Below are 26,947 nucleotides of genomic sequence, written 5' to 3' on the forward strand. Positions count from 1 at the left end.
TGCGGGGACACAGCTGTCCTGCTGCAAGCTTTACGTGCCTGATTTTCAGACATAGTGAGCACTCAGGGCTCTGCGTCGACCCCGTGGATGCTGAGTTACAGCAAGCTTTTACTGCCTTGGTCCGATACTGACTTAAATGGGAGCAACATTACCACCCCTGTGAATTAAACACTGCAGCATATTGCAGGAGTTAATTAATTGAACTTGCCTGTGGAGGGCCACACAATCCTGCTGAGTTCACTGGGACTCCCATGAGTGCGCTCCACAGAGCTTCTCAGGCCCAGCTGTAAGCGATGGTTAAGTCAGAACTGCTCATAACCCATGAATATCTCTTAGGTTTTTGATAAACTGGCGTCTTAGGTGCACTGCTGAAGTCCACGTGGTTCAAGCTCACTCTTGAAGTGTTAAGAGCATGGGTGAGTGCTGAAACCTCACTTTGCACCCTGTCCAACAGTCTAAGTCTTGAATCTGCCTCTTCCATAGCTCAGTACCTGACTCCACAGCGGGCAGCCACGTGCTGCACCCAGCCGGCTGCGTGGGTTCAGGCTTTCTCTGAGGTGGCAGCAGCGGGGCTGCAAACAGGGAACTGAAACCAAACATCTTGACCAAACAGCATCATACACAAAACATCTGGTTTTATTACCAACTTCAGAGTTTATTAATTTATCAAACCAGGTCAAAGTGATACAACAAGTACATAAATAAGTACTGTAACAGACATACATCCCATGAAGAGAATGAAAAACATGACACTGTGTATTTTGTTTTTCTTAAGTGACCAGAAATGGAAAAATGCAACACTGCATTTTACTAAATGATGCTTATGATTTTTTTTTTTTGCTTTTCTGAAAAAGTGTTTATTATAAAATAAATACACAATCTGGATTCCACCTGTCCTGTCACAAATACAAATAGCAGGTTGCTTTCTTCTTCTTCTTAGAAAAAAAAATTACAAATACTGTAACACTTTCCACTTAGTCTTTATTCACCAGCTACTGCTACAAACAGACGATGCCTGTGAGATGAGAAATCAACTGCTGGTCTTCCCACCAGATCACTACAGTTCCTCAGAACCTCCTCCTTACAACATCTTCACCAAAGTAACAATAAGGTTAATTAATGACTTATTAGAAGATTTATAATAAAATTTTGCACTTCTGCAGCATATTTCAACGCAGTAGTTGCCACATGCCGTGGGTGTTGCTGCTGCAAAACTGCTTCTTCTACAGTTACACTGCAGTAACCTCTGGTACAGCAAGGTCTCAGGACCTCAGAATACGATACACCCCTTCCAGACACCAGGACAGGACTTATGGAGGCAGAGGCTACAGTGCCATGGGAAGGTGGTGGGGCAGTTCACTTAGCTCTCCTTTTAATGAAGAGTGATGCAGGACTTCTAAAGGCCTGGTGCAAGTTAAGACTGTGCACTATAGCGTGGTGTCAGTGCTACCAGGTGCCCGTGCCCCGGGGCTGGCAGCAGGGCAGCAGGGTCCCCTCTGAGGAGAGCTGAGGGGCTGCCCATGCCAGGGACAGCTGGGGACAGCCGGTTCTAGCAGCCCCACCGCAGGGCATGGCTGAGCCCCTCAGCGAGGCTGGCGGCACCTCGGGGAAGGTGTATTTGAGAAAGGGCAAAATGCTGCCCGGCAGCGAGGGGTGAGGGGGAAAGTGTGAGGAGCAGCCCCACACTCGGAGGGCCAGGCAGGAGGAGGGAGGAGGCACTCCAAGCCCCCAGCAAAGGCCCTCCTGTGGCCATGGAGGGACCACGGAGGATTTCTCTGCGGCCCATGGAGGCTTGGAAACAGACCCCCGTGGTTCTCGTACCAGGTGAGAATATTTCATTCTTGCAGATCCTCGTGGTTGCTGGAGAAGCTCCCTTTTTAGCATGCTTTTCTGTTATGCAGTGGACCGTGTTGAGTGCTTGCTAGGGAGGGAAGTATTCCTAAATATTATCTGCTCTCTGTCTGGGCCTAGGGACAACGGGGTGGTTATATACAGGCAAGATCACTAAGGACCTGAGATCACCCTACATGTATTCTCCTAATTCCCTTCAGCCTTTCCTTCACCTTCGTGTCTGTTCTCCTCACTTGCTCCTCTTTGTTGAGAAGCCCTGCCTTACACCCCTCCTGACGCTGAGGCAGCACAGGCAGGACCTGGGTGGCACAAAGAAGCCTGGCCTGAGGCCTGCACTGCAGAGGGAGAGCTGCAGAGCTGCCAGGGTTTGCTGCTCAAGACAAAGATCCCCTCAGGATCATGAAGCTCTGCTTGAAACAGGCTTTTGTCATTCAGCACTGAGCTCTCCCACACCTTCACCCCTTTAGAAATGGGTACACCCTGGAGTGCTGTCACTGGCAAAATGACAAACCTCAAAATCCTTGCTGTCACTGTTGATTTCACTCCCTGTGAAGGCCCAGCCCCTGGCTCGGACCATTTCCGTAAAACGTTGTTTCCTAGCGTGTCTTTGAACAGCAGTATTCCTGTCTGCCTGTGGAACAGAAAATGGGAGCAAAAGCAGGCAGAGCCACTTGCTTCTTGGGATTTAATCCAACATCACAGCGACGAGGCAGTGCAGTACTTCGGTGACTCTTCAGAGAAAACATGTTTTAAATTATACTTTTTCTGCAGATGACAGCCACCTTTCTTAAACACACTGTAGACGTGCTATACTAAATGTAACAGAATCTCTCAGTTTGTTTTTTTTTCTCAAGAGAACAGTTTTCACAGAGCTGCTCCATTCTAAAGGCCTGCTGTGGCTGTTTGGTGTTTGTCCTTGAAGCATGAAAATTGAGAGGTCACTCTCAGAAAAATGCAGATTAGGTTTGTAACATATCAGAACAAATAAATTAAGCACTGTCACAACTCTTAAGGAGTTATTAATTGGGAGGTTTAACCCTCTAGGTGCTTTGAAAGTACTGCAAGTACTTCACCACCTTCTGCCATGTCACTTTAGAAGGCAATTTATCAGCCAAGACCATGTGTTAATAGGGCCCAGAAGAATGAAGTTATTAGTGCTGTGATAGGGAGCTAACAGTTCACATTTTTTAGAGGAGTGGGTGGAGGAAACAGTGAAAACCACTTAAAAGAAAACATTTGCTCAAATTGCTACAACAATATAGTGACTGCCACTAACACCTGCTGTTCAGTTTATGGACTCAGTTTGCTCAACTACAAGACATCATCCCAAAGGCAGGCTGCTTAGGAGTTTGTTAGTTTAAATCTGGTTTTTATGTCTCCAACACAAGTATTGTACCACTCGTATTTTTCCTCCACCACTAAAAGAAATCCATGAGTCATTTCAACATCCAAAATGGTATAAATTCAGCATAGAAAATAATGCTTTCCATAGCTCCTGCACATTTATTAGGTGTCCTTCTTTTCATTAGTTTGAATAACTTGCCAAATAATAATAATAAAAATGTTCTGTTTTCTCTGTTTAACTTGTAAAGAAATGCAACTCTGGGAAAGTACAGTCTCTCTTTCTCCTTCCCCCACCAGTAATACAGAGCCTCCTAGTCTTTTGGAGGAGATATTTGAACGGTTGACACAGACCACTACACATAAAGCAGCAAATTTGCTGTGCATGATGTGAATAATTACTGCATTATAGTTTTGGTTTTTAGGGCAACTGTTGACTTAAGCAAAATAAGCCTGCAGTCCAGCTGCAGATCCAAGTTTTCATAAGTTTTCTTGTGTTTCTACCTCCAGTGCTGTCTCCCTTAACAGTGACCCTTTTCAGACTTTTCAAGGTACAAAACCTTTACCAAATCCTCGAGCTCAGTCCTGCACACTCTGCTTTCACACATTTGGCTGATCTGAGCTTCTCCCTCGCTAAATATTTTCCACTGGCCTGAAAACAAAAATACAAAGGAGACAGATACTGACTTAGAAAAGGGCATAGGGAACTTCGAAGACATTTACAAGCACTCTCCAGACCAAATGATTCACAATGGTCAAAGAGAGAACGTCCAATCCTCCCATGGAAAATATTCAGAGCATCTTACAACCACGTAACATATTCCATGCAAAATAACTTTGTTAAAAATAATAAACAAGGGCCAGAATATTATTTCTTTCTTTAATTAAGTAGTACTGTAAGTTGACCCTATTCATTCAACCATTTATGACATTGTAGACTCTACTTTATGACAGTGAAGTGAAAATTTAACTCTGATGGTAAACCGAAGTATTTAAAAGTTGGGAAGCAACAAGTCTAAGTGTTTCATCCACTGTGAACTCTGCCTGCCTGCGTGTAACACAAACTGTGTTTGCTGGATATCAATATTTTAATGCATTTTTTGATAATGTTAATAGAAATGCCCACTGTCCCAGTAAGTAGAATACTGTATTAGAAACAACAACGAGCTTATGGAATGCTGCCAGCAAAAAGGTGCCTGATTCTCACTAAGATGGTATTATCAGGAATTTATTTTTCCTAGGAAAAATACTTCCTTGCCTAATTAAAGATCTCAGAAAAAAATGACAGCTTGTAATGCAAAAGAATAGGCAACTAAAAATGTCTATACCTTAATTCAACTATCAAATTAAATGTCATATCCCAAGCTGCATGAAATACAAAAAGGAAAGTGAATCAAGAGTGATAACAGAATTACATGGCCCTTCAAAAGGCAGATTTTAATAATTAAGATATTGTTAAGAACATAGGAAAGGCTTCTTTCAAATATAACATATCTGTACATAGGCGAGCTCCTTTAATAATCTCTGAATATTTCCCTTCTAAATGACTTTCTAAAAAATTGGGTAACTTGATGTGTTACTTAAGTAAATCCAAATTGTGCTGCTGTGCTGACATCAGTCATGTTTCAGACTTAACGGCAGTATGGGCAGAAAACAGCCTATCTTGTATTTTATCTAAGTACAGGAGACTAAGACAGCATGGACATGAAGTACTGTTGTATGTATCTATATTTTAAATTGCTGTATTTTGATTATTTAAATCTAAGCTTATAAAATATTGGAGCCAGGTACTGGAGGAAAAATTAGTACATCTGTTTGACTGTGTTGAGTAAAAGAAAGTTTTTCAAGGCTATGATTATTTGGAGAATAGAAACCTGAAGAGGTCAGAATTTTACTTACTAGGGGTTGTCCGTGTTATCTGCTTGAAGTAAGGAAGTTCTTCAAATTCTCTCTTGGACACTTTTTCAACATAGAAGTGACGCAGAATCCCTTCAGTAAAGAAATGAGAAGCGCATGTTACTGGAAGTGTGCCTGTTCTAAACCTGGCTTGCTGCCCTGCCTTTATGTAGAGTTACTGCCACGTCGAGTCACCTTGTGAAATAACCCTTACCAATTATGTGGGGTTTTAGCCTATTCTTTTTTATTCTCTTTGCCACCACCCCGGTTTTTTTTACTACTCCCCTGTCAATCCCTCTGTGGATTTACGATTGCAGAGAGTTTGTGAGGGGTGTGAGAATTAGCCAGTTCTTTTCCGACACAGCTGAACCCTTCCTTAGTATGAGTAAATATAAGGTTACAACAGAAGCCAAAATCCCAGTGTCTTGGACAAAAACAGTATCATTTTGCAGTCAGATGCCATTTTGCCTGTCACAAGCTAGCAGGCAACATCACTGTTAGATCATCACAAGGCTTTGTGGCTTCTTGAACACACAGAGCGCAATTATCAACCATCCGATCCTCTGTCACTTCTCTGCTCAAACTTTGGGCTTGGCTTTGTGCTTTGAAGTGCATTCTAGAAATGTATCATTTCCAGGTAAACGGCCACACTATATGAGGGTTTCCGTGAGGATCATATGCTTTTTGCTTAAAGTAGATTAAGTAGACAGGATTTTTAGGAGGCTGGAGGTAATTTTCATTATACTAGAAGTTCAGGATTTGCAAAGTGCTTGGGCTTCTGAATGCTTTCCTGTTTTTCTCTGATTTTACCAGTTAGTCTAGTTAAAGGTATTGTTTCCATCCTGAACATTTTTTGCTCATATTCTAGACCATCATGGGTGTAGCATCACTAAGACAGATAGTGCAAACTGATTTCAATGGAAAGCTTTTTGGTCCATCCTAAATAAGAACCCTCAGGCACTTCTTTCAACCCCTACCACCCATTTCTCTGCAATAAATTACACAGGGTGTTACTGACAACCTGTTTGTCATTGTGCTTTTGCTCACAATGAAGGGTAGGAGTTTGCAGAACTAGAGCTTTGTCTGTTACTAATGTTTTTTTTACGGCAAAACTTGAGTATGTTGGAAACAGCTGTAACAGTGATATCCTGAATAGCCAGAAGAAGAGCAGTCTCAAGATGCTTGGATTTGTAAACTGTCCTTGGATTTTAATGGTCAGTGATCACTGTTCAAAGAAAGAACTTGCTCAACTCACCTTTTCTAATTGTCCACACGTGTATTTCTATTTGAGGTGGCTTTTCAGTCTCTACTGCAATTTTTCTGATGGTTTCTCCTTCCTCTGTGAAAACGGATTCATAGACAGGAAATGTTTCTTTCCCACAGAAGTAATCTTTGTTGTCAAAGGTTTGACTTGGCACTTCTTCTGTTTAAAAAAAAGCCCAAAACACATATTACGGCTGTAATCAAGTCCTCCAGAACTTACTTGGCACCAATAGCCAAGCAGGTTTAGTTTCAAAGTAGAATTTTCACTTGTATGGCCACAAAAAATCCATCTCCAGCTAAGCCCCAGATATTCAATTCTGCTAGGTTCTGGTGGCCTGTCTATGGTGGCAAGTCAGTATTCATATTGAAAACCCAGTTTCATGCAGAAATGAGCTGTGTAAAACCATGTGGTCTGAGATTCCTCACAATTTTTGAACCTGTTGTCCGCTTTTCAAGCATATTTGAAATAATGGTAGAAGTCTCAGAGGTAATAAAATAACTAAATGAAAATTGGTGGTTGGACAGAGTGAAGAGACCCAAATTAATGCTTGGCTGAAGAAAAGGGCAGGTAGAACCTCCAAGGTTTGCATTTTGCTCAGCAGCAGCCAGCTGGCCAGTGCAAGCCTGGGCTAGCCACAGAGCACATTATGTCTCGCCCACCTGGTAAAGTCATAGAGCATGTACGTAGAAATTGTAATTATTCTGTTGGTAATTGGAAGTTGGACAAGAATGTAAGAGAGATGATGCAACTCAGAAACTCGGACGGCTCTTTGTGGAAAAGCCTAACAATTAATATGTCTCCACGCATACAAGAGAGACTGCAGGAAGAGGTTCAGCTTTCTTAAAAACTGGCACATAGAATCTCAGAGAAAAAGACATTAACTTTCTCTTCGCTATTAAATTTGCTGTTGAAGCCTGTCAGCCAGGTTTTGCTGATTGTTCTCATCTCAAATGAGCCCAGTAAAAGCCATGGATCTCTGATTCACAAGTATCCAGAAGGATCTAGATCACCCCTCCTGCCTGCCTACTGCCACTACATCGTGCTTTTTCCCAGCAAGCAAGGCTGGCAAGAGAAAATGGGAAGTGCCTATTCTGTGAAGGGTTTCTTTATATGACTGAACAACTCATTTCCTCAGAGCATTTCCGCCCAGTGCATCACCAATCACAGAAATGGGCCATACAGATCAGAAAAGAAGTTTAAAGGCACAGAAGGGAACTGGACACTCCTTTACCCTTTATATCATATGCAACATGGCTGGTCCTTTGGCAGACCATATTAGGAGATTTTTCACCCACAGTAGACATTGACTTTAGTAAGTAATGTCTACGTAAGTTTAATCATTAGTGGTAAATTTGGGCTAAGTTAGTATTTATTTCAAGGAATAAGTTACATAACTGACACCAATCAATTTATAATCAGGGGTTTTGAATCCTTCTGGTATATTTTATAAAGCAGAAATTATATTATCCCCGCGCAAATTTCACAAGCTAGAAAATTATTTGAAGGTTCTGTGGGCACTGCAGTGGGGGAAGGATGGGAGAGTCGTTTGACAGTAATGAACTTTCTGCATATGTTTCTGTAATACTCGCTTTGGAAATGAGTGTCAGGAATTCCTGCCAGCAGTAGAGAGAACAGCAGTGACTGATCAGAACGTAGGTACCCCAGGCAGCAAGCCCCCCGATCTGAGGAACAGCAGTGAACAGCAGGGCTGGCCAGGCAGCTCTGCCTGTCGCACACTGAGACCTCTGCACTCACATTAGAACAACGGGCCCAGTTAGTGCTATTTTCATTATGACCATAAGGCTTGAGCCAAGCCCCTTAACATGCACAGCAAAAAGGCGGTCTGTGATCAACTTTGTTTTACCTGGACAGACTTTACAGCATTTTCCTTCTACTTTCTGAGGGTATTTGCAGGGATACTGTTCTGGACAATGAATTTTCTTACATTCTTGTTTGGTGATGTTGCAGGTGCACAACACACACTCTACGATTCCAAAGGCCCGGAGGTTAGGATGCCAAGATTCACCATGTGAGTATGTTTTGCCATTTGAAACACAAACTATGAAAGAAGAGAAAAGGAAGAAAAAGTACAACTGGAAAAGGTACGTTCACTGGCTGCCTCTCTATGAATATTCATTTGAATCACGCACATTTGTTTAAAGCAGCGTCTCTGTACATAATTTGTTACAGTCTCTGGCCCATTTCTCTGCTTGTTAACTTTATCTTGGAGTTTTGCTACTTAAAATGAGTCTGAGCCTATGATAGCCTTTTTCCGAGCAGTTTTGCCTTGATTCCAACTCTGCTGACACTGGTGTCCATCACTATTTTGAGGAGAACAGTGAAGGTGGGTGAGTCAAGTATGTGACTATCTCCTCTCCAGTGCATGCATTTCAGCTGTGCATCATTAACCAGCTTATAAAACTCACTCCTCCTTCCCTGCCTGATGTTAGTCCACATGCAGGGCACAGCTTGCTACCTTGGCTCTGGCTTCTAGAAAGGAATCGGCAGATGACAGGATCACAACATTTGCTACTGAGTCATCTGCACAGCTTCTCTTACCGTTAGCCGAACACGGCTCGTGCCGCGAGAGCCATGCTATCAGCAGGATGGATTAGTGCCACCTGGGCCTTTTATTGCTTTTGTGTGAGAGTTCCTTCCACACAACACACAGAACAAAGTGAGGGAATGTTGCAAAATGAATTTTAATGTCCTGTGTGGAAATATATATGTCTGTAGGTATATAGAGACATTTGGGGTTTGGAATCTCAAGAATACATTAACATGAAAGGATGCATTTGGGACTGAAATTTCATTCCAACAGCATCTAAGCATCTCAGAATATTTATACCTCAGTGGTCTTGGGACACAGGGGAATACAGCTGACACAAGAAGAGTGGAAAAATCCATGCTTAGTGGAAGCCAGTTTGGGTCACCCGGCAGTTAATGGGAATTATATCACTTTACACCGTGTTTGCATTTGTCCTATAAACCTTACTCCTTTCTTTTTAAATATTTTATAAACACAAAGAAAAATGCAAACTAATCCTAACAAGGTGAAAGAAAGGGCACTGCCTGATTTCTAAAAGCAGCTAAAGTAAATTAAAGTAAAGCCAGGATATGTTGTAAATATTTCCAATTCTTCTAATATGCCATCATTTTTATTAATGCTTTTATTTGCAAAATATGTTCCTATTTTGCCTGTAACTTTCAAAAGCAATTTAATTTTTATCTGTAATCTGAAATTTACATCTAACTGGTAACAGATGTGACCAACTGGCTTATACTTTACTGAGTTACTGAGATTTATGGGGAGTGTTCTTTGCAATGTATTGTCTTTCACAGGGTTATGCTATCATTCGGTTTATAATTTGCTACTTTTTAACTCTTTCGTAAGACATATTTTTATTCTAGAGGTAGGAAACAGTTTTGTTTCTCAAAAGTGTTATCTGTATACTAAGAACGTGGGAGAAGAAAGTATAAATGAGAAAACTGCTAAGTACTCAGCTGCTCAGTGGGCTTCTTAAATGCGTAAATACTATATTATTCATTATATTTATGCTTATATGGATTTTTTTCCCCAGCTAGAGTTCTCCAGATCCTTTATGGACATAAATATTTCATGATTTCTCCCTCACAGGGGAAGGGATAATATATGACATGGTGTAGCTACATATTTTTGCTGGTTTTAGGGTTTGTTTAGCACAGAACTGTTCAATAATTACTCTGAGGTAGCAAATGAAGCCTCCAGTAGAAGCCAAAGTATGGCAAATAACTTCTAGTTCCCTGATGCCCTGTTTTTAGTGCTCTTCATGTTTAGAATGATAAATCTGTATCCATGCAACTGCACAGTATTTGCATGTCAGGAGAATTGTTGTGTGTTTATTTTTTAACTTGCTGAAATGCATCTCAAGGGACATGTGCATTAATTAATAAAACACTTGTTAACTGCACAAGAACAAAAGCAAATACACGGTCAGCATTCCTGTTTCCATCATGGGGATCTCTCAGACACTCTCCAGGCAATGACTGTCTGAAGTTGGCGGCGGTTACTATATACTGCATCCAGAAATATGCTTCTGTATGCTCTTTATTTGCTGGAACACATCAGTTAGAAATTGCTTTGATGATATCTTCATGTGTGAATTACACGTCAAAGATATTGCACTGCATGGAGATTCCTGCTCCTAGATTCAGCATAAAACACTGGCATGATCTGAATGTTTTTTCATGCTTATTCAGGTGGATAATAAAGATCCTATGGCCAACATTCCTTCTGTTAGTTAATACCTTAAAAGATTAGTTGGCCCTAATACAAGGGCTTTTAACTCTTTGTTGGTAGTTTCTAAGTGCGTACTGACTGGCATTTGTGGATGGATGCTCTTCTGAACATGCATTTTTACAGCTATTTCTCTTACGGCTTCTTAGGCTTGTTCCTGCAGACTCTGTTCACTGAGGTACACCCACTGTGGGAACTGAGTGTCCCACCCTTTTTATTGTACAAAACCTGCTGTCCCACTAACTGGAGAATTGGTATTTTCCCTCTATTTTTGTCATTCCTGTAATGCAGCAGAATTATGGCTTAGTCGTGTTTGGATAAGGTTTGCCTTGGTTTGGCTCAAAGTTCTGCTGTCCCCATAACATAGTATGTCCTATGGTATATTATCAGAAGGCAGTAAAGGATTCTTGGAGTGACATTCATTACCTTGGTTAACTTTGCCTCTTCACAGCTCAGGCATCCAGTACAGGCTAATTGCCTACTCTGCCCCTAGTATTAAGTCATGGAGGAGGAAAAGCACCCCTTGCATCTCACTGTCTCAGACAACTAGCTTAAGGTGGGGGAAGTCAGGATATTGTCTTTCTTGAGAATAGTTTGCTAAGCTTTGGAGGTGGAAAACCTCTGATACTATGGCAAAGATTTATGATCTGAGATTTGCAGGGCAGTTTAAACATGTTGTTTATAGCTAGTAAACCAACAAAATAGGAGACAGTGTAAAGAAAATGACCGCGAATAATTTCCTTGTCTTTACCTCGTCCGTGCTTATGCTTGTTGTTGATGACGATTTGCACTATTGTTCCTGAAGCTTGCTGGGGATCCGGCAGGACTCCACGGTTACTCCTGGCATTGGGAAATCGTGGAATGTTGACTGCCTGCCTTGCAGAGCTGGGTGACAGGTCGTAGTGGGAGCGATGGTATGAGTGTCTCTGGAGGCAGAGAGAGCAGGAAAGTAAATGTCTCATTCTGGTGAACCTGGGGAAAGAGCCTGTATAGAAGCTTAACACAAGCAACGGGAGTGTTGTCACTATCATCAAACATCATTAAATATTATGAATGGCACCATACTAAATAAAGGCCATTCAGGTTTTCCAGATAGTTAACATGGTAATGAAGTCATCTACACATGCCCAGTTGTAATTCATCTCACCAGACTGTGTATGTCAGTGTAGGTGTCTTTATTGAAGCTGCTCATCTGAAGTCCCTAATCAAGTCAACAGACAGAGGCAATTTTAGAACCTGACCTGTTGTGGATCTCTCTATCATGAGGAGATGAATCACAACCCAGAAGTGCCTATTTCGCTACATGTATTCAAAACAGTGTTCAAAACTAGATATCTACATTACTGATGTCTACTCTACTTAAAGATTAGATGAGAAGAACCATAAGCCTGTCTAGTTTTCCTCATCAGAACTGCTTCCTCCCGGGGCTTAAGTGGCAGAGCACGTCCAGAATGACTGTCCAGCTTCTTGTTTGCTCGCAGTTTTAAACTCTCATGCAAGGCCAGGGTTAGCCTTGCACAGACTGAGCAGAACCTTACTAGAATCTGTCTTATGTACTGGGAAGTCTCATTTTATTTGCAAAGGAAAAGTAGTAGTAGTAGTAATAGTAATAGTAGTAGAGGTGGTAGTGTGTAGTGTGTTTTCTAGAGAAAAACACTGGTTGTTTTCAGAGAATTGTTTTCCAAAATACCCGTGGGCATGAAGGAATAGTGTATATTACAGCAACTATTTTGTAAAGCATGATTGTTCTCACTAATCCAAAGACCTGTTGGTTCATGTATTTAGGTAATGCACTTAATGCTTGAAAGCTCTTCATATTCTCTCCAAATGCTGTTATAAAAATCACCTCTTGAGAGGTAAGTTGTTAATGGATACTCTTAGCCCCTAAAGTAAATATAGCCATGTGTATATGTCAACTGGGAAGTAAGTATTTGCAATTAAGATTTAAAAGTGATGCTTGCATAGCAAACAAAACGTTGTAGAATTTTATTCTTATAGAGCATATACAACAAAGACCAAACCAGAGCCTGCTCATGGGAGTTTATAATTCAGCGTTATTCATGAATTCAGGTTGAGTTTATTAAGGGGCTGCCAGAAGTGGAAGAAACCTATTTCGGGCTAGATTCACAGAACCCAGGATGAAGCAGTAGGTATTCAGACCTGTTTTCATCCTTCTCTCTTTTTTCCCCAATGTACTGGCAGGCACAGCACAGCAGGAAAGTATTTCTTAAAATGGTAGGTCATACTTACGGCTTCCCTGTTGGCTGGCTGCCGGAAGATATCTCCATCAGAATGTTCCCAGGATAATTCTCCATCTCCTGTACATGAAGCAGAGCAGTATCAGTTAGCGGGGTAATTGTGCAACACCTTGGGAGATACTCAGGGGGAACGTTCCATCCAGCTTTACAGCTCAGTTTAGGGTAGAGGTTGCATCAGTGTGTACAACTGTCAGTCTGTAGTCTGGCTTTATTGTACTAGATTCTGTAGAGACCAAAAGGAAGATCCCTTCCCAAACGTTATGCAAACTCAGGATTAGGATTTACTATCAGATTTATGCGGTTTAACAATATGCTGTGGGCAAGGTAATTTCCAGCAACCATTTGCTACGTGATCTCAAGCAAAGCTGAGGAGACAAGACTTAGCTCACAGAGAAAGGCTAAATTGTGTGACCTTCCATTTACTGTGGGCTGAGGGAACCCACAGGCACAGTTCCTGTTCCTCAACTGACATTTAACTTGACTGAGAATTGAATCCTGAATTACATTTTTGTAGCCAGGTCTGAAGTGTAGCTAATAATAAATAACATTGTATTATATATAATAAGAAAAAGTAAGCCATGTTTTGTCCTGCAAACTTCCTGTCCCCATATCATTATGGTTGTTTTTTCCCTCTTATTTATGCTTCATTTAATAAAAATTGCTAAGTCATGATTCACTCCCAGGTATGATAATGAACCAGGGAGGTGTTTTCACCTGTTTGTCAAAGATAGACTGTTTCATAAATAGAAGTGATGGCCATGCTCAGTGCATGACTCATTGGACGCAAAACAGCAACTCCTCCAGGAAGCCCGGCACAGACAACGAGTTACGGCCGGATGTATGAGGAGTAGGCCAGCTAAGAGCGGATCCCATCTAAGCTCAGAGGATCCTATATTCGCACATAGTATGAAATATTCAGCACTGCTTTTTTCAATCAGGCCAATGAAAGTACTACAGAATAAGGCTCGTAGCACTAAGGACGCTCATAACAAAGTAAGCGCATTCTGACTTGTCTTTTAAAAGAGAAAAGGCTTTTCTAGAGCGCTTGCAATTTGTGTGTGTGATATAGAAGTAATGAATGCTTTTGAGAATCAATGTGAGGGACTTGTGGAGCCAGGCTCTAGGTCCTCACAGCCAAACATGTGATTCACGGAAAGGAAAGTTGGAAAGAAGACAACACTCTCAGTTTCTACTCAGGAGCAGTGTCCAGCTGTTTTCTTTGTAAAGACAACTTCATAAATACAAACATAACTAAGCATAAGCTAGAGTGGAGATTATAGCAGGGAAAAATCAGTTCAGGCTAGAGAGAGAATGTGGCTTTAAGGAGTTTTGAGAGACATATTTAGAGGTGTTCCTTGATAAGACAAGCCATGGAACTGAGAACTGCTATCTGATTCTTGGAAAACTTGTACAAGAACAGGAGAAATAGTTTAGTGTGGAGGGGAGCTTGGAATTTATCCCAGCCTTGGAATTCAGATACAAGTACAGATAAAGCTGCTTTGCTAGTGGCTCAAAGCCTAGCTCTGGATGTGCCAAGCATTGCACTAGAATGCAGAGCAGTACCACCACATCGGGAGCCTTATATTAATGGCACAGATCACAGGCCTGGGTCCTCAAAGGAGGCCAGCTGCTGCAGCAGTACTAGGGTGCGATACTGGCTTGGGAGAGCCACAGTGCTGATGCAGCTATGCCTCCAGTTCTGGAGTTAACCCATCCGGATTTAACTCAACCAGATCCATCAGGGATCCACCACCCTAGTGCACGCTATGCATTAGCATTTTATCCTCTATGCAGTTTCTGAGAACTTTCCCCTTAATTTAAGGGGAAGTTGGATGCCGACATAAATCAGCGTCTGAACTGTAGTGCTTGGAGCCTTCTCTACTCAGTAGCAGAGGAAAATCAGCAATTTTTTATATATATTATGTTAATATATTTGGCCACGCAGGGAGCAGAAACTGACTCACAGTTTCCTCCCCATGAGCTGTGCTAGATCTTGATGCAAACATTTTGTTTAGGTTTGCATTTCATAAGAATCATAGAGGGGAGATAAAACAGCTTATGCCATATTGAAAAGGGCAAAGTTATTTGCAAGATAAATTATAATTTTAACATTTTTAAATAACAGTAATAGACAGTGGAATACATTTAAAAACCCCTGCACCAGTGGCGACATTGGGTCATCTCTACTGCATAATCCAATTTGATCTCACCTCTCATATGGAAATCCTGACGAATTTATTTCTCATTAGCGACACTCCCTCTGGCTGAAGTGACTTGATTTCTCCAGTGTAAGGCTAGTTTACAGCATAGCTATGTCTGATACTTCATACTTGGAAAGTCAGTTTGATTTTTGTAACTGGAAGAGGTTGGTTTCAGATACAGATCAAGTAACTATCAGAGAACGGATACCAGGAACCAGATTAGCAAGCATTTACTTTAATTAACTGCCAATGTATTACATTTAAAACAGTATATCACTAACTTTCACCCTGGGAAGCCAGGACTATCACCTTGCCTGCATGAGATCAGAAAGCTTTATAAGCAATTTGCCTGGCAAAATGTTTCAAGATTTGTAAAGATACTGTGGAGTAACACGGCAAAGCAGCAGAGAATGAGGAACAATCTGCATAAAGATCCTCATCCTTGCTCTGACTGAGCTGATATATTTATGCAGCACACGGCATTGCCCTGCCAAGAGATTAGTTCAAGTCCTACATGGTGCCACACTGAAGTTAATTACCACTGCATCTCTGCAGGTTAAGTAGCTTAGACAACTTGCTGCACTGACATGACTACACAGCTTCTATCCAGGAACTTGTTCCTTCAGAGTATGCTGTACTACCTCTGCATCATGCTTCATTATTAAGCACTGATGCACTCTGAAGTACCCTCTTTTTGGCTCAGCCCCTTCACTGCTCAGAGCTTTTGGTCCAGCATGTGTACTCACTTAACTCCTTAGGAGCGGGAATGTGGGACTATGCTAGTTTGTGTTTCACAACTCTAGCGCCATAGGCAAAATTATACAACCGACAACATAATACTCCTTATTTTTGCCGTGCAATAGTACTGAGTTCAAGCAAGCAGAATCTCTAGAGGATATAGGTGCACAAAGGTGCAAGCAGGAGAGTTTTTCAAAGCAGCCTGGCATCACTGATATCAATAGAGTGGCACTTCTAAAATCCACATGTACCTTTAGGTGCTTATCTGCATCTTTGAGAACTGGCCACAGGTGCTTAGATACCCTAGAAGTGGCGATTCAAATGCCACACTGCTAATACTGAGATAAAATACTGTGCTACTTTTGGCTGGGATAGAGTTAATTTTCTTCACAGTAGCTGGTTGGGGCTGTGTTTTGGATTTGTGCTGGAAACAGTGTTGATAACAAGGGGATGTTTTCATTCCTGCTGAGCAGGGCTTGCACAGAGCCAAGGCCTTTTCTGCCCCTCACCCCACCAGCGAGGGGCTGGGGGGGCACAAGTAGCTGGGAGGGGACACGGCTGGGACAGTGACCCCAACTGACCCCAGGGATGTCCCACACCATATGGCATCACGCTCAGCATATAGAGCTGGGGGAAGGAGCGGGGGTGGGGACACATTTGGACTGATGGTGTTTGTCTTCCCAAGTCACTGTCTCGTGTGATGGAGCCCTGATCTCCTGGGGATGGCTGAGCACCTGCCTGCCCGTGGGAAGGAGGGAATGAATTCCTTGTTCTGCTTTGCTTGTGTGCGTGGCTTTTGCTTTACCTGTTAAACTGTCACAAGTTTTCTCACTTTTACCCTTCCAATTCTCTCCCCCCTCCCACTGGGGGGAACTGAGCGAATGGCTGCGTGGGGCTGAGCTGTCGGCTGGGGTTAAACCATGACAAACACATTCACAAATTCTCAGACATTTAGACGGGGTTTTAGAGAGACATTTAGGTTTAGATATTCAGAAAGGCTGGGAAGGCCCCTGGAATCAAGTTTCCTGTGTGTACAAGATCTAAAATGCAATTGCTAGTGAAATACTGCAGTCACTTGAGTATGGATTGACAACTAATGTAAGCTGGAGCAACTGGCCTTACCCCCTGAATTTAAATTCTTGTGTCTTGTATAACTTGAGCAGATCTGGTAACCTGTCAGACAGAAGCTTGTCTTTTATTGCAAAGCTTTTCTACCCAGAGCAATGGCACCTATTTCAATGCATCATTTGAAGCCTTGGTTTGCCTCATTATGGGGTAAGTGCATTCTCTCCTTGTTTCAGTTTAGGAAAACAAAGGTAGCAATGCTACCCTGCTGGAATTTGAGGTTTCATTTCCCAGCATCAATTGGATTTTAAGTACATGGGAAACTTGCAGATAGTGCCCTGTGTGAATGTGCTGGTGCACAGACAGGGCTCTGACAGGGGACAGGGTAAATTCAGAGCCTCTCCTTCTGTGGTTGTACTTGAACTTACCTCTGCAAACGGGACAGCAGGACTCCGGAACAGAAACTGGGAAAGAGCAAGTTAATTTGGGACAAGTCTTCAACCCACAGTACACATTTCCTTCCTGCCAGTAAAACACAAGGCAAATTTAGAAGGAGTCATCATTCATTCATCTGGTACTGTAAACGTGATTTTTATGGACATGCTTAAATCTGTGTGTTTACATAAATGCCACTCTCATATGCAAAAGCAGAATATTAGACCAATGAAAAGTCTGAATAGCTTTTTTTAAAATTTGTTGTCACACAGAAGAAGGTCTCTTTCTTTAAAAAAAAAAACAGGGAGAAGGGAAGAAGTAAAAGTGTGTGGGGAGAAGAACTGCAATTATTGTGGGCTGAAAATGTACCTGACATTGTTGGTACTAAAATCACAGAGTGTAAATTTCCACCCCCACTCCTCTCCCTCTGTTGTGTCTTACCATTGAGCTGGAGGATTAGTTTAGCAGTAACTGGAAGTCATGAAGCCTGTTCAGTACTTGGCCTGTTAAATTTGTGGTTAATGTAGAATATGATGATGATTTGATCAGAAGAGGTCCAGGGCTGCCAATACTTGATACTGAAGAGCTGGTTGGATCAAGAGGGACATTTTGGTTCAGACACTGGCTCTGAAGAGCCACTGGGTGACTGCTCAAATATTCTGGATTTGAATTGGTGACACCTCTGTGGCCCACTGCCAGTTAACAGAGCTGTCTGCTCCCAGCCCGGGGGGCTCTTTCTTATCAGCTCAGTCCAAATGAATTCAGTTTCAGTCAGTGGCTTAGTGCTATATTTTCCAGTCAGGTTGAGGTGAGATATTCTATATATGTCAACTGGCAGTATTTCACCTGCTGCCTCTGCACTCTAAGCTCACTTACAGCAGATGCTTGACAGGGTAAGCTTTGTCCACTGTGTTTGATAAGTGGGAGCCTGGCATTTACCAGGTGCTGCAGACTGGCTCTGAGCACACTCATGAGTTTCAGCACTCATTCTCAACTGCCAGCCTTTGCTATGTATTACTTATATTTCAGTGTCATGTCTTCTAGAAAGGAGAAGTGAAGCATAGACAGAGCAGGGCTCTGTCAAATCATGTTACTTACTGAGCAGCTGCACTGGGCACACTGGTTTGCTTGCCTGTTTTGGAAAAGCCCCTCTGCCACAAACATTTCACCGTGATGGTAGGTGGTGCCATTGTATTCACAGGATTTCCCGGTGATTTTGCTGCTTACTGAGAAAAGAGAGTCTTCTGGAAGCAATGGGAAAGGAACACCTCATGAAAATGTTCTTGACAACTTGTAATGTCACAAATACAAAGGAGGAAAAGCTTCCCTTCTCCCTCATTTCTCTTTATTATAAAAGGACAAATTTTGTCATGCTACAAAGTATAAGTGATATTCTCATGCTGTTATTTTGCTGAACTTTAATAATTCTCACTTCGGGTTGACCGTCCCAGTTAATCTTACGGTGTTGATGATCAACTGCAATGCCAGCACTGATGGCCATGCCTCATGCTGCTGTACTTTCTTTTGCTGTCTGCCGTAGCATTCGGTATTAGGATAGATAGGTGCAGCTATATGGCCACTTGTTATATTCACATGGCTGCTTCATGCTTTAATGCCGAAGGCATTAGGTCCTGTATACACACAGAATCCCACAGAATCAGTAGCACTGTTCTAGCATGGTTTCCCCCTTCTTAGTATTGGTACCATTTTATCAATGGCTGTAGCCCATAGAAGACTTAGTCGCAGATTTGCAGGTTGTGCCGTAGGGCACACACGATGCTGCTTCTGATGATGGAACCATATAAAGAGAAAACTCTGTACCATATAAGAGTTTGTTCCTAGTGGCCTTCACAATTTGTTGCTGTGGTGTTTTCAAAACAGGCAAAACTTGTCAAAGGCAGACTTCAAAAGCCACCCAAAAGCTGATTTTTCTCTTACATGCATTTTAATGTCAGATGTGCAAACGAGTGCATTTTGTTTGCAGAACCCAGTGCGTATGACAAAGTGCACAAGGTGGCAGTGTCAATTCAACCGTGAAACCTCCTGTTTCGAGTCGAGATCTTATCGAGTTCTGCACCACATGGGTTAAATTTTCTTCTAAGACTTAAAGCTATCCATACCTTATGTTAAAACATCCCCTAGATTGTTTAACTATTAGCAGTTGACAAACTGTGCAAAGGGATTATACTTTACCTATGAAATGTAAGTCACTTGATACCTGTTGGGCAGCGAATCTGGCACTATACATTTACATTCACATGAATTTAGCATCTCAGCATGGGAAGAGGCATTTTGAACAAGAGCTCTATGGAAGTAACAGTGGAGTGTTTGTTCTCTGGAGAGCGAATCACTCTAAATTTCTAGGAATGCAGCTGAAATTTCATTCAGTGGCTTTGGGCTTTCATGTGGAAGAAACCTGACCTGAAAATTCAGGTTTTGCTGTAGCCCCTTTCATTATCTATCAGATAAACCCCAGGAAATTTTTTTGTGGAACTGCGCTGCCACAGAATGCACATTTTTCAGCTGAGAGCTCAAGTGAAAGAGCAGTTTTCTGCTGGCATGTGCTGGCATTAAACACTGACATTTAGAGTTTTCCATAAAAGCATATATTTAGTTACATTGGTCCATCAAATATTAATAGTATTTTGAATGGTAAATGTCAAATCTGACTGTGGAACATACATGAACTACAGTATTTGAGAGTCTAATGGGTCAGCAAAGAACACTCTGCAGGAGAGTGGCAGGCAAAGTTAGCCATTTAGAGTTCCTTGCCTGACATTTCATTTCTCTTCAAGAGACAGACATGGTATTTGCACTTCCTCCTTTGAAGCACCAAATACATCATTATTTCAGTGCAATCAAGGGTGTCTAATGATACCTTTCCAAAATCTTATAAATAGTACAGAGCTTTGACAATACCTGCACTTGGCACAGAAATGCAGTGCTTTCGGCACTTTCTGTATGGTTTGCTAGTCATACACATTCTGGAACAGCAAGATGTATGCTCTAATTAAGACACCTCCTTTGAAATTCATCAGCAAAAAAATCAGCTACTGTCCCATTAGGAACAAATATTGGAAAACATGAATAAAGAGGCCCTTCTCAGGACTATGCTACCTTCTGAAACTTATGTCACCATAGTTTCTTGGGCTTTCTGAGAGTCATCTCATGGAAAGCAGAAAGAGACATTGCCAAACTCTTAGTTATCCCCTTGCCCCTTGGGCAACTGGAAGAGCAGTAGAACTGGAAAGAAATGAAAATGAAAGGAGAAATGAGAGGAAAATACAGAGGGTTCTTGTCTGGATAGGAGGCCCTGTTCGTGCAGACTCTGCAGGACACTGCTGTGCCCATGCGGGATGCCTGTCTAAAAGCAGCGTTTGGCTTGTGGTCTGACATTTGCAAAGACCAATACTTGAATGACTCGTCGTGACTCTCCAGAGTATTGGATGAGAGAGTAAATTTTACTGTGGATTTACCTTGGTATGTGCCACATTGCTCAGCTCACTATGAAATTACCAAATGCCTTTAAACAGTGGCTTCGAAATAAAGGAAGGAGGATGGTGAAACTTTTATTGCTTGGAAGATGACGGTGGAGAGATGCAGTAGGTAGTTGTTTTCATCTACATTTCTTTTAAGTTGATCATAGAAGTTAAGCCTGTAACAGCTAAATCATAACATGCAGCCCAAAACACGTACATCTGCCTGCCTTTGGAATATGGGATGAAATTCTATTGCTATTTTGAAGTCTTATTTGATTAAATAATTATAAGAAAAGTCAGTTTCAATTACAGGGAATAAGACCATGGTTTAGGTCCTATGCTGCATATACCAGTGCACATGATTATCTTTCAGCACATTAAATGAATAGGCCTGTTTGGTTGCGTAAAATAAGGTTTAGAAGAAGTTTTCAGATCAAGACCACATTACTGTTGCTGCAAAAAATATATGCAGCCATGTATTGGAGACAGCATATTGGAGAGCACAACTGATTCTCTCCAAACACAGCATCTGCCTAAAACTGCAAGGAAGCTTTGTTTATATTGCGTGTCTAAATATAACTGCTGTCTGGTGCAGTTTCTCTCTGTCTTTGCTAATGTGTGACTGACTTTCTACAACTAGGACTTGCCTTGGTTTCTTTTCTAATGCTCTTTAAATCATGGCTAATTAGAGGAGTTCAGACTCCCTCATGATATCATATTCTCCTGTTAGAATGTGAAATTAGAGTCGCTGTGGATTGTTTTAATAAGTGCCAGGTTTGAACTTTGAAAAATCTTGGCATTAATATTGATATCAGCATGCATTATTCTGTGCCATAGTTAAAATGTGTTAGAATGAGATTAATTAACTGCAAATATACGGCATTGCTCAAAGCTCTATCTGTAAACCTTGCTTCCTAATCAGGATTGTTTCCAAAGCTTTATCTGGCATTTTAATGGTGCTGACTAACATTGCTTTAATTAGCTGCCTCTGTAAAGTACCAGGCAAACCATCTGTGTGAATTCTTTTAATTAACTGGGTTCAATTTGAGCTTTTCTTTCTGGCATTCATAGCATGTCAGTGGAAGCAATATGAAACATATAGGGCAAAGATGTTATAGCATCAATCGAAAAGGAAGTATTTTTGTTACTGTGGTTGGCATTTATTCTCTAAGGGCTCAGACTTCAGTATAGAAGTTGACAGGCCATGCTTAACATTCACCCGCAATTTTAGTGCGATCAAGATAAGGCCATGAGTTAGCAATATGGATAGCACTGATTTATCACCAACATTAGCATTAGGTAATGGCAGGGGCTAAGATGTGCAACTTAGGCTTCACATGACTTGATAAGGATTTGAACTTATCCTGTGAGGAGCTTTAAAGGTTGAACCTGGCTGAAGAAATCTTTCAGGTTTTAGGAACAGGCAACAGAATACAACTGTAGCAAAAATGGATTAGCTTCAAAACAACTATTTTTTTAAAGGCAACTGGAGATTATGGTGACTGTGCTTGAATTCTTATATCCAAGCATTCCTCTCTTTCAAACATGGGATTCTGTCCAGCTTCTGTGTCTACCGAGGCTATTTTTCGCTGGCGTACCACACACAAGGTAAATCCTAGCCTCGGTGAAGCCAGTAGAAAGGTTTCCTTCAGGGTTCAGCCTAGCTGCTTGCTTGAACGCTGCTTTTTAAGATTATGTTTGAGATGGATGCTTGTACTAGGAGGAACTGTTGATCTATACAAACAAGCTTTGTATCAGTTCATATCTGTAGTACAGCCTGATATAAAAGTTCACTGTGAACTAGAACTGCATGTAGGTGTGTAGGTATAGCTCACATATTCCATGAACTATAGTCCATTTGACGGGGTGTGTGAAGAACAAGAAGTTTGCCATGAATGGATGCTAACTTAGTGTGAAGTGCAGCCCTAATGCTTTCCTGATAGTCCGACAAAACAAAGTTACATATGAATTTGATAAACCACAGATATGTTATGGAAATTTTCTGGTTCAGTGGAACCTATTCCAATCACAGATTTTTCATGGAAACCTGCCTGGGTTCCTGATGATCTGCCCATGACTTGAGGTTTCCAAGGTTTGAGGGCAGCCATACTATGTACACAGACCAGGGTTTCCTGCCTTCTGGAACTTTCCACTCTCCTGAGAGAAACAGATGTTGTGTCACATGGATCACAGTCAGTTTTGGAAACATCATCTTTTAGCTCTTTCTGTTTACAACTATGCCTTCCTGGGTTGTTATAAAAGCTTGGTCCTGAGATGCTTTACCCTTACTTGGATATGGAGCAGAAGAACATCAGTTATCTGCAACTAATCCCTTGAATAGCTTAGACAAATTCCACAGGCAGTTCCTGGTGTCTGAAACAGTGGTAACTTCTGTAAAAGTATTTTTGTGCAAAGAGTGAAAAGCGGTAAGCAGCAATGAGCAAACTAGCCTTGTAGGGTGACTTACTTGAGGAAGGGCTTTAGGATCTAGGCCTTACTATTAAGTTTTCAACTTCAATCCTGCTGGCTAGAGTCAGGAGGTACAGGTACGATTGCTAACAAACAATTTTAGGACACTAACTAACAAAGTGGCAAAACCACCTCAGAATCAGTCCGGTCACGACATGGTAATCAGTAAAGTATTTATGATGTGGCATCTGACCTTCAAGACAAGAAAAACGGTTGCTTTTGGGTAGTCTTCACCATTGTCAATGAGACCAAGCATCTCGTCCTTCTGGAAGTCATTGTGCTGAGTTTCGCTGATCTCCAACCAGAAATAGGTTGAAGGAAACTGTGTGTACTCTCGAAATGGAGATTGTACAGATTAGACCACGAAGGTGTTCAGGCAAAGCTCACGGTGCTGCATACCTCTCAGCAGGGCCTGCTAGGGCCCTGCGCAGCACCCCAGGACGGCTCTGTGGGCTTTTACTGCATCTCTATGAGATACTTTCTTGTACAATATTCTGGCCATTCTTGTTAGTACTTAAAACTCTCACTATTGCTTATTTTAGTATCATAACATCTGGCAAAGATCATTTTTAAAAAATCCTACAGACTCTTGGCTTGCTGACTGAGAAACTATTTTTAAACTGCATCATTCAGAATCACCTAGTGTCATTTACTGAAAAAGACGGGCTTTTAACATCAAGCAGAAACACTAGACGTTCGGCCTGGCTTGGTTTTTGCAGTTTGTCTGTTTTATTAACCACCATTATAAAAACAATCAAATGTTAAATAATATGAAATTAATCACAAGGTCTAATGCCTTAAGAAACTTACCATACTGGGAACTGTTCTGCAGATAGCCTCTCTGGTCTTTTGTAAGTAGACAGATGATAGATTATGAATTTGAATCCAGAGAGGATTTTATGGAACATGTTTTCTGAATCAACATGGAGCATAAGGATGTACAGACCAAGCGACTGAGGATTTCTTTTAGAACCCTATTCACCAGACAAGCAATTGAATTCTGCAATAACTCTGGGACAACTGTTTGCACTGACATCTCTCCTGTATATTCACTTGTATTCACACTGACTGAACACAGCTGGGAGAGTTGCAACAGGTTCTTCAAAGCTCTCTAGGCTGTATCCTGGTGCAGGAAACTGTCTTTGGACACCAGCTAACTGGTCGTCTCACATGCTGCTTCTGTACAGAACTCAGGTCACTCCCAAATTGTAACATAACATCCTGTGAGGGCATATTACTTGCCTTGACATTTAAAGTTGGCATAAGAATTGCAAGTTAAATATTAAGAAGCAACACATGAAGAGCAATTATGTAGGTCAAAATAAAGCACAGTTCTTGGAAATGGGCAGATCATGAGCATTTCTAATGCCAAAGGGGAACATGACTAGAGTATGAGAGTATTCCTCCCTGTTTTGCCTATTAAAAGTTTTATGAAACCTGTAACAGGATAGGTACACACACTGTCCGACACAGGTGGGCAGCAGCACTGTGACGACCTGACATCTGTTTTTGGAAAACTGCTTGCGTAGGACTTGCACATACCCGTAGGTCTCTTGTTAAAATATACTGCTAATTCTCCTCCTTCAGGGAGTCCAGGTCTTTTCCCTTCAAGGAAAATCATTCTCTAGGGTAACGTACACATAAATCAGTAGAGAGGTACAGGGATGATTCTTGATTATTGAGTCTTTTTACTGGTGTTTTTCATAGCAATGTTAACAGCTAAGACAATGGGCTTCAGGTTCCACTGTGAAGGATTAATTCTAGGAGGTCCCAAAATACTAACTGAAGTAGTCTGGAATAACAGTAATGGGTAACTTATTCATGTGCAGAAAATCACATTTCTGGATAAAAACCTGCAGGTGGAATTGCAATTTACAAAGTGGGTTGAAAAGACCTCCAGGCAGCAATGTAGGAAAAAATGCTACCTTGCACTGACTGCAATTCATACGAGGAGCTGGAAGCATGAAATGCGGGGAGGAGGGAGTTGCAGATAAGATGTTGGAAGCTTTATTTATGCTATGCGCCTTGTTACCTCTCTAGCTTTCTTCAACTGCTCCCAGAATGCAGGTTGCAGTTGCCAAAGGCTAACCAGAATATAAAAAGTGCTGTGTTTTCCTCCACCACTGAAATGCATTTTTAACATGAAACAGGCTGTCACCCACAGGAGTTGTGGATCTGTCTTAGAATGGAATTCACTTTGTGTTTGTGTATGGGACAAGGCTTCCCCAAATTAGCTAGCCTGAATACTGTCATTCACAGCAATAGCTCTATCCTGAGCCAGACACGTGCAGAGTAGGAACTGTGCCTCACGCTCCAACTTCCAGCTTTTATCTAAAAGCGAAGCTGGGACTGGCAGCAGCAAAAACAGTTCTTGTCTTTTCTTGCCAAACACCCATGACAATGGGCTGACTCAAGGCTCTTTTTCTTTTTTTTTTTTAAATTCCCAGTGCAGAATCTGTAAAACTTTAAGGGTAACAATATACCCTGAGGTCCCACCTTGCATGTGGTGAACAGCATCTTTTACACCACAGTATAGATAAGTCCATTTCTTTCAAATGGGTCCCAGTGAAGCCAGGGAATGGCTTTGGGAAGGAAGTACGCCTCACTGAATCACTCCAGAGACTAGGACTCTTAAGTAAACAAGGTGTAACATTTTAATTTCAATTTTGGAGCAGCAATATTGAAAATTAATTCAAAGCACATGAGCTGTGCTTTGGTTCAAAACATTTTCCTTCAGCGGGTAATGCTTTTATACCTCATGCAGGAGAAACTAAACTAAAAGGAAGGTCCTGGCACATGGTGTGCTTCATTCTCGAGGGTGTATGCTAGTTAATTTTCTCGGTTAGTATGCCCTGTGTCACTGGTATACGGGGGGAAGCAACAGCAAGTGATATATTAGTATCACATTGGATGGCAGCGGGTTTGGACTCTCCTTTGTAGCTGTGCATGTTTGCTGCCTACTAACTGACATGACTTATCTTTCTGTGTCACCAAGGCAATGTGTGCAATACTTGAGAATCTGAAGCTCCTTGGCAGTTCCTTCTGACTGCAAGATACAGACTTCAGTCTGGCATCTTACTGAAGCAGGCACTGAGTGAGAGACTGCAATTTACTCTTACAGTAACTTGGAACGTGTTTGAACCCTCTGTCACCCTGATGTACAGGAGAGAAACACAAAGCGAGTAAATCTAATCACTTTGAAAATTCGCAATGCAAGGGGACCTGGCCTAAACTCCTCTCTCCAGCTTTAAAACGATACGTGCCTCTTTCTGTTGCTGGAACAGACATTTTGACAGCTAGATAAGCGCGCTATAGATATGAGCAGTCGTGGAGCTACTCTGATGAACAATATCTGAACTAGCTTCCTTTCACCTAAGGAATCAGAGCTATGAAAAAGTGGCAATGAGTCCTTTCACCCCTGCTGCCTTGGTGTCTGTGTTCCAAGGGGTTCAGCCAAACCTCTTCCCAGTCCTGGAAAAATCTAAATGCTAGTAACATTCCAAGTAAAAGATAAAGAAGCCTGCCTCCAGGCAGAAATCCTCTATGTTAGGCTTTTCCCTCTCTACACATAAGCCAATGAAATATGGTTATTATATATAAGAAACAGCTATTCAGTATGAGACACGTATTTGAAGTGGAGGAATAAATATGTGTTGATAATCTGATCCTTACAA

At 41.6% G+C, this 26,947-nt stretch overlaps 1 protein-coding gene across 4 annotated transcripts in view; it reads right to left on the minus strand.

Moving 5' to 3' along the window:
* Positions 1–619: 619 nt before the first annotated feature.
* Positions 620–26,947, minus strand: part of CHRDL1 (chordin like 1) — a 45,284-nt gene continuing 18,956 nt past the window's right edge. The window contains exons 5-12 of one of the 4 annotated variants that reach the window (XM_075107235.1): positions 18,424–18,569; positions 17,319–17,412; positions 12,879–12,946; positions 11,380–11,554; positions 8,217–8,411; positions 6,344–6,508; positions 5,092–5,181; positions 620–3,844 (exon numbers count right to left, since the gene is read on the minus strand). In XM_075107235.1, the coding sequence (XP_074963336.1) occupies positions 3,714–3,844; positions 5,092–5,181; positions 6,344–6,508; positions 8,217–8,411; positions 11,380–11,554; positions 12,879–12,946; positions 17,319–17,412; positions 18,424–18,569 (1,064 nt within the window). In that variant the 3' untranslated portion in view covers positions 620–3,713. Of the gene's footprint in view, positions 3,845–5,091; positions 5,182–6,343; positions 6,512–8,216; positions 8,412–11,379; positions 11,555–12,878; positions 12,947–17,318; positions 17,413–18,423; positions 18,570–26,947 lie in introns of all 4 variants that reach the window. The other 3 variants (XM_075107233.1, XM_075107236.1, XM_075107234.1) reach the window with 3 other exon arrangements.

The sequence above is a fragment of the Phalacrocorax aristotelis genome, chromosome 11 (assembly GCF_949628215.1).
Source record: "Phalacrocorax aristotelis chromosome 11, bGulAri2.1, whole genome shotgun sequence".
Classification (NCBI taxonomy): Eukaryota; Metazoa; Chordata; class Aves; order Suliformes; family Phalacrocoracidae; genus Phalacrocorax; species Phalacrocorax aristotelis.